This window comes from Oryctolagus cuniculus, chromosome 7, assembly GCF_051225735.1.
Source record: "Oryctolagus cuniculus isolate XC-2025 breed Fujian yellow rabbit chromosome 7, ASM5122573v1, whole genome shotgun sequence".
Taxonomy (NCBI): Eukaryota; Metazoa; Chordata; class Mammalia; order Lagomorpha; family Leporidae; genus Oryctolagus; species Oryctolagus cuniculus.
Genome location: NC_142873.1, coordinates 120,460,364 through 120,468,484, shown reverse-complemented (window position 1 = coordinate 120,468,484; position 8,121 = coordinate 120,460,364). Strand labels below are relative to the sequence as shown.

General features: G+C 42.8%; 1 protein-coding gene across 3 annotated transcripts; it reads right to left on the bottom strand.

The window, feature by feature from the left end:
- Window positions 1–291: 291 nt before the first annotated feature.
- On the bottom strand, window positions 292–8,095 carry MAGOH (mago homolog, exon junction complex subunit). Of its 3 annotated transcripts, none has more exons than XM_002715088.6 (5): window positions 7,831–8,095; window positions 5,346–5,404; window positions 3,653–3,763; window positions 2,276–2,358; window positions 292–551 (listed from the first exon to the last, which is right to left on the bottom strand). In XM_002715088.6, exons 1-5 carry the CDS (start codon window positions 7,916–7,918, stop codon window positions 452–454), a joined length of 441 nt encoding a protein of 146 aa, XP_002715134.1. In that variant the 5' UTR covers window positions 7,919–8,095; the 3' UTR covers window positions 292–451. The 3 variants fall into 3 exon arrangements, with proteins under 3 accessions (XP_002715134.1, XP_051712442.1, XP_089156739.1); XM_051856482.3 differs by lacking the exon at window positions 7,831–8,095 and adding an exon at window positions 7,539–7,738; XM_089300613.1 differs by lacking the exon at window positions 7,831–8,095 and adding an exon at window positions 7,307–7,382.
- Between the last annotated feature and the right edge of the window lie 26 nt (window positions 8,096–8,121).

Sequence of the window (8,121 nt, the reverse complement as noted above, 5' to 3'; positions counted from 1 at the left end):
TTTTTTGAATCATGATTCAAATGGGGTTCAAACCTTGTATTGATTAGTGTGTCTCCTAAATCTTCATAGGTTCCTGCTTCATCTCTGTTTCTCTTGGAGTTTATATTGACGAAACCAGACTACTGGTCCTGGAATTTTCTTCGAATGTATTGACTATTTTTTCTTTTAAAAACACGTTTCTATATTCTCTTATTTTCTGTAAAATATAGTTATATCTACAGTTGATTAGGTATTTTTGCAATACTCCATATAGGATGTTAGTGTTTTACAAAGTAATTGAGAATTCACATGTTCAGGTTTTTATAAAATAACAAAAATTATATTTTATCACAGTTGTTAAAGACAATAATTTGTCATTTACTTAAAAATTGCCCTGATATACACAAAAATTTCTTGATAATGGTCATTAAAAACTACTCCCAACCCCCCCATGTCCACAGCAATATTCCATCTAGATTGGTTTAATCTTGAAGTGTAATCCAATAAGACTGAAGACCAAACACTTCAGGTCCTGGACAAGATAATAAAATACTCGTAAGCCTTCTGGGTCCCTAAAATACAAGAAGAAAAAATGTTTTAAGAACTAAGCAAAAACTTATCAAATAACCCCAAGTATTTATCAACCAAGATGTTCCTTGTAAAGATATTTATATTACAACTTTGAACACTCAAGTGTGTATAAAGAAAAAGGTTATATTAAAATGAAATATTATGAGGTTATTTAAGTATGCTGATTTTTTTAAATGTAGAAATATTTATATCATATTAAGTGAAAAAAGCCATTAACAGATGGTTGATTTCAATTATATTTTCTGTGATTAAATAAAAGTATATTGATACACTAAAAAGAAATACTTCAAGATACGAACAATGGTTATCTAAGTGATAAGATTATGGGGGATCTTCGTTTTTGCATTTCTACTGTCCGGTATTTTCTACAGTGAGCATATATTACACTTCTACAATTAGGAAAACTGTTTTTTTTATAAAAAGATTTATATATTTGAAAGGCAGAGTAATAGAGGGGAGGGAGAAAGAGCAAGTGAGCTACCATCTGCTGATTCCCCAAATGCCAGAATCAGCTGGGGCTGTGCCAGGCCTAAGCTAGGAGCCAGGAACTCCATCCAGGTCTCCCACGTGGGTGTTAGGGATTCAAGTACTTGAGCCATCACCTGCTGCCTCCCCAGGTGCATTAGTTGGAAGCTGGATCAGCAGCAGTGGATCGGCCAGACTTGAATCAGGCATTCTGATAGGGTGTCCCAAGCAATGGCTTAACCTGCTGCACCACCACATCCACCCAAGGAAATGTTTTTGTTTTTTTTTCTTTTAAAGCAGTACCAGGACCATGAGGCTGAAGATTACTACGGCATTACTGGCTAAGAAGGAGACTATTCAAAGGAAGATGATTGTTCCTAACATTTACTCAAAGTGAGCCAGAATTAAACACAAACCCTCAAAACACAAAGCCAGAGACTGCCAAATTCTAAGGGCAATTTGTATCATACAGATTCATGTTTCAATTGTAATTTGCCTCACAGACAACATGAATTTTAATTTTCAGATCCTAAAATATTCTAAATTTCATCAGCCAATATGCCAGTCTGAATAGTGAACACCAAGAAAGCTGCTCAGACTCAGAGGCTCTGTGTTTTATCCCGAGCACCTGTCTTGGCACACTTCACTTTCTTTTCTGGCTGTTCTTATGTATTATTCAATATGTGTCACTGAGAAGCACTTAGTAGCAATGATCAAATGGAAAATCAAAAGTAATAGAAGCAAGCCTTTAAATATAGTCAGTCTTCCAAATCTGAGTTATGCATCCTTGGGCTCAACCAACTAAGGATTCAAAAAGGTTGTTAGGCCTATGATGGTTGTGCCTGTAATGAACATGTATGGATATTTTGGGGGTCATTATTCCCTAAACAAATGGCATGACAACTCTTTATATAGCATTTACATCATATTAGGTATTATTAGTAATCTAGGAATGATTTCAAGGATACAGTGGGATATACATAGGCTATATGAAAATACTATGCCATTATATTGAGGGATGTGAGCCCCTGCAGATTTGGTATCAGTCTGAAACCAGTCTCCCATGGATACTGAGGAATGACTTTGGTTTGGAATCCTTTCCTAATGAGGGGGACAAAGCTGCCCGCTTCTGTCTTGCATGTACAACAGATCTTCCCATAATGGTCTTAATTTGGTTAAGGGTTTCTTACCGGTCTGCAAAGAACAGACATGACTAAGTGTAAGCATCATGCACACTTACTTGGACTGATTGACATCAATAAGGGAACCAATTTTCGATGTTGTGAAAGAAATGTGTTCATCACCAATAACGATTTCAAGCTCCTAGAAATATTTAAACAAAAAAATCTAAATTGAGCAGAATTGGATTATTCATCAAGTATCAAGTACGTGGGAGAAGGGTACATTATTTGGCAAATCACACAAACTCTACTACACATGGCCATTTAAACAGGGTCAGTTAACTCTGAGCACTAACCTGTGCTGGATACTAGAAACAGATAAATCCTGGACTAACCCTTGAGAAACTCATATTCTTACAGGAAGTCATGTCATCAAGGCTCATTTCCGAGATTTGGAAGAACTTTGAAGTATTTTGTATATGAGTTTTTATTGTTAATGATGTAGAGTAACGTGGCTATTTGTTTTAAAAATACTTAAGGTACTCACTGCTTTGGGCAACAAGGGATGAAGAAAAATATTCTACACCTTGGGTTTGATCCCACTTGTGCAGAAGAAGGGTACATTATATGGCAAATCACATAAACTCTACTACATACTAGCTGAATGAGCTCAGGTCTCAAATTTCTAAAGTCATACAAGTTTCACAAACCTAAAGATATCTATGGGGGTACTTACTGTGTGCCAGGCATTGTTCTTATTCCTTGGGACAGATCAGTAACACCAACGATCTCTGCCCTTGCAGAACTTAAATTTTACTAAGCCCTACTTATTTCTTCTTCTTTTTTAAAAGAAATATTACAAAGTTAGGTTCACTCCTCACTCTTTAAAAAAAAAAAAAAAGATTTTATTTATTTGAGAGGTAGAATTACAGAGAGACAGAAAGGTCTTCCATCTGCTGGTTCACTCCCCAAATGGCCACAACACCTGGAGCTAGGATGACCCAAAGCTAGGAGCCAGGAGCTTCTTCTGGGTCTCCCACATGGGTGCAGGGACCCGAACACTTGGGCCACCTTCCACTGCTTTCCCAGGCCATAGCAGAGAGCTGGATCGGAAGTGGAGCACTTGGGACTAGAATTGGTGCTCATGTGGGATGCTGGTGCTGCAGGTGGAAGCTTAGCTCATTATGCCACAGTGTCAGACCCCTACTCTATTCTTTCTGTATCCCCCAAAGCTGGGGTGTATTCTTTCCCCTTATGTTTTTAAGATTTGGCAGTATGTTTTTACACATATGTTATCTTCATGCCGTTTCCATTCAGTATCATTTTTTGAGATCTATCCATGTTGAATTACATAACTCTAGCTCAATCTGCATGGTCGTAGGACTCTCAGTAACACACACATGTGCACATGAGTGGGCTCAATGTCACATGCAGAACAGCTAACTTCACCTTATTTCTAAGACTTCTGCATTAAAAGTAGTCATTAAAATATTCACCTGCCGGCCCACTCGGTCAGGAGGAGGCCACAAAGCATCATCTTCTTTGGTAATTTCACTGTCATCAATTATTCTCTTCAGTTCCTCCATCACACTTTTATGTACATAAGCCTAAAAACAAGTTAAATGCAGAATTTAGATTGTATTCCTAAGCAGTACTCTGACTCAGATAGTTACTGAAGATAAAAATGACTACTCCTGATGCATGGGAAGACATCTGTGCGACTCTGGCATGAACAGGTCAGAAATACCCAATGCCCACACCTCAGTTCCCCATCTGGTTGTTACTGGCTCTTGGCACATCTGCCTGCCCATAAACCTGCTCACATCTGAACCTAAAACAGAAGACTGACCTGTGACTGCCCCCTGCTATGGTCTGAATGTTGATTCCCCTCCAAATTTCATGCTGAAACTTAATCCTCAGTGCAACAGGATTAAGCAGCAGGGCCTTTAGGAGGTGACTAGGCCATAATGGCAGAGCTTCATGGTTGAGTGCCATATAAAAGGACTCAAGGGAACCAGTTGGCCCTCTTTTTGGTCTTCTGTCATATGAGGACACAGTACCTGTCCCCTCTGGAAGGCACAGCACGAGGGGACAGTGTGGAAGCACAGACTAGTCCCTCAGCAGCTACTGAACCTACCAGCGCCTTGGTCTTGGATCTCACCCTCCAAAACTGTGTGAAAGAAATTTCTATTGTTTATAAATTATCAATCTTATGTTTTATTACAGAAGCACAACACAGACTAAGATACCGGATACTCTGATACTGTAAGTGAGGCAACATGCTTCCAAGGAGCAGAGACATGTCTTTTAGAGTGCATTTTGCATATGAGCCTGGGTAAAAAAAAAAATTTGAGGATGCCGAGTGCAGATGATCATAAAGTCAATTAGTAATTAACTAGAATGAAAACACCCTGAATGCTAAGACATTTCCAAATGAGACAAAGTAGAGTACCTTTCATTTCATAAAGCCTTACTGGTGTGGTAGAAATCACAGCAGAAGGAAGCAGATGGATTTTACTAAGACAGCTAAGGTCTCAATTCCTGCTATATCTCTTACTAGCAAGGGTGACTTTGAACAAGCTCCCAAATTAATGTCTGGGTCTCCATTTTCTTATTTGTAAAGGGGATAAAATACTTCCTATCACATGGGTTTATAATCAAGGTTCAATAAAATTATGTATGTAAATAAAATACCTAGTGTTATCCATGGCATCTAATATGTATTTGATGGTAACTAATTTCTCACACTCCCTTTCCCTTTCAAATGCAACTTAAATGCTCGCTGTTGAGTACTTCGTGCCAGGGAATATACCAAGCCCTTTAAGCATAACATATTTAGCTCTATGACAGCACTTGGGAGTGGGAGGTCAGTTTTATTATCCCCATTTTTTCAGTTGTAAAAAACAAGACTTAGCAAATTCAGCCAGGGAACTTGCTCAAGGTCATGGTTAGAAAGCACCTTCAGGTTTCAAACCAAGGTATGCCAGACCTTGAATAGTTATCTGTTACTGATTCAGCATCCTAACAGAAAATACAAACTACAAGATTTTTGAAGTAATCTAGAAGTTGTCTACAGACATGTGTCTACTTTCCTACTCCTTATGTTTCAATACTACTTCTAGAAAGAATAAAAACAATATAAGGAAAAAGCTGGACTGTAGCTAATGAAGGCTCTCACAAGGGTCATACCTCTTTTCTGATCATGACATCATTTTTGTAATTACTGTTGTTGGCGTATCTCAATTTCCCTGTGGGGGGCAAAAAACAAATTCAATGCAGAATAAAAACATACAAAACATCCTTAGCCTTCCAACACTATCAGTTGTTGCCCAAAATGCATCCAATTTTCTCTGTAGTGTCTAACAGACTTACTATTTATACCTCTGGCATTTTAATAATATTCTTTTCAGTTCTTCACTTTAGCGTATTAAACAGCCTCAAAACCAACAGTACAGCTGACACTGAACTACAGTTCTTGCATAAGGTAGCTCAGGTGTGGTAAAACACAGACAGCAGCCGGCGCCGTGGCTCACTAGGCTAATCCTCCACCTTGCGGCGCCGGCACACCGGGTTCTAGTCCCGGTCGGGGCGCCGGATTCTGTCCCGGTTGCCCCTCTTCCAGGCCAGCTCTCTGCTATGGCCAGGGAGTGCAGTGGAGGATGGCCCAAGTCCTTGGGCCCTGCACCCCATGGGAGACCAGGAAAAGCACCTGGCTCCTGGCTCCTGGCATCGGATCAGCGCGGTGCGCCGGCTGCAGCGGCGGCCATTGGAGGGTGAACCAACGGCAAAAGGAAGACCTTTCTCTCTCTGTCTCTCTCTCTCACTGTCCACTCTGCCTGTCAAAAATTAAAAAAAAAAAAAAACAAAAAAACAAAAAAAACACACAGACAGGCTCTTTTATGAGTCTGGGAAATCGCAATTCTGCAGGTCAATGTCCGCAGCTGAAAACAGAGATGGTAATTAATAACGACCCTACTGAGTGGGCAAACATGTTGTGGAAATATTCTGAAAACTGTAGGATGCCATTTACATAGAATTTCATGTGACTGCAACACTTCCATCTGATTCTGTGACGTAAAAGTTGTGCCTTAATCACTGAGCACATCTGGCACACAAAGCCCCGCGTGCATGTGCGTACCCAGCAGGCTAGTTTGGGTACAAGGATGGGTCAAAGTCGGGAAGATAACAGGAAACAGAAGACATGATTTTTCTCTTGTAGAAGATACACACACATGTAAAAAGAGAAAATGCATTCCAACAGCCCCTACACTGCTTCTCCGCCTCAAGACTCTTCCTTTTCTGTCTATTCCCCATCTAACAGACAAGGTGATGTTGTAACAGATCTGAGGAGGTGACGCTAATGCTTCAGTACTGTCCACAGCTTCCTGCGCTTCACTGGTAAAATCCAAACTCCTCAACATGACCTACAGCGAAGTGAGCCCTAGCCTGCCCTTCCAGCCTCGCTCCGGCAATGATCTTCTCTCACACAGCTAGACTCAAACGACTTGGCTTCTGCTTGAAACACCCAAGCACTTCATGGTTTGCTGCCTCTGTGCTGTTAATGCCAACCAAAAATGCCTTCTGGATCTTGCTGGCCTCCTAACCAACCCCTCTGCATTACCAGACATTCTCCCGCCCCAAGTCACTGCGTGCTGGAGCCTTCTCTGACGCTCGGGTGGGGTTAAATGCCTCCTCTCTGCTCCCAATCGCTACCACAAAACTTAACACTGTTTTGTCACTGTTTACAGCCTACCTCCCTCATACCTGAGGCCTGTCTGAGTCACCTTCGTGCGCCCACTTAATGGAAGTTTTCTGTCGTCTTTGTTTCCTCTTTGCTTCAACAGTGCCCTCTGCCCAGATCCTGTAAGTAGCAAAGCCCAGGTGGTTCTGCCCCCAACACCACCCTACATCCTGCTATCCCCCAGGCCCAACTAACATCTCTCTTGTCCTCACAACTGTAACCATCTCCTCATTCACTGCCCTGTTTCCAGTCTTGCCCACTCTGCACCCAACCGCTAGAGTACTTTGTCAGGGGCACATCACATCTCTTCCCGGCTTAAACCTTGCCAAGTGCTTCCTGCTGCACGTAAAAGCCAAACTCTTTGCTGTGGCCTACGAAGACCTACACAGAGTGGCCCCCACCTACTTACTTGACATGAGCTACTACTCTCCCAAAGCGCGCCCCCCTGCAGCTTCACCGGAAGCATGCCAAGCTAATTCCCGCCCAGTGGCCTTGACACCTGTTGCTTCCCGAGTGTAGAACGCTCTTCCCGAGCGCGGGCTCGGCTCAGCCATCGCCTCCTCAGAGCCCTCTAACGGCTGTCCTATCCTAAAGCAGCCCATCCAGCTACGACTCCAACACTTTATTTTCTAACCACTCACCACTGTGTTTATGACCTCTCTCCCAGCACCAAAACACAAGTTCCAGGAGGGGAAACTTGTCTATCCTGGCTGCTGTTTCCCCAGAAAGTGGGATACAGCCTGGCACAGGCGGGCGCTCAACAAACATCTGTTGAATTGAAGCACTCTGGTCAAAGACGTCACTAAACAGAAGCTCTTACGCATGGACAGAAAGCACCTGCGCGGCGGATACAGGAACGTCCTTTCCTAACTCCCCGCCCATTCCGGACCCCCGGGCTCCGGTCCTGTCCCCGCGCCTAGGCCCCGCTCTTACCGTCAGGTCGGAACTCAAACTCCAGGAACTCGTGGCCGAACTTGCCCTTGTGACCCACGTAGTAGCGCAGGTAAAAGTCACTCTCCATGGCTCGCAAATACCAACCAAGAACGAACTTTGAGAACAAACCTCACCACCACGGTCGGCATCCGGCACTGACGTTTATGCCGGCGCGCGGAAGTGACGCAAAGGCTGCGCCGTCGCTCCCGACTTCGGGCTCCAGACTCCGCTCAGAGGCGGGACACAGATGCCACGCCCCTTTCCCGGAGGCGGGTTGGGCGGCCCCTTAGT

Excerpts from the sequence above, each read along its gene's own strand:
- MAGOH (XM_051856482.3), bottom strand. The coding sequence starts at position 7,665 with ATGTTTGTTGAGCGCCCGCCTGTGCCAGGCTGTATCCCACTTTCTGGG. Across the intron at positions 3,764-5,345 it reads ATGTCATGATCAGAAAAGAG|GCTTATGTACATAAAAGTGT; the intron begins GTATGACCCTTG and ends ACTTGTTTTTAG. Across the intron at positions 552-2,275 it reads ATTGATGTCAATCAGTCCAA|GGACCCAGAAGGCTTACGAG; the intron begins GTAAGTGTGCAT and ends CTTGTATTTTAG.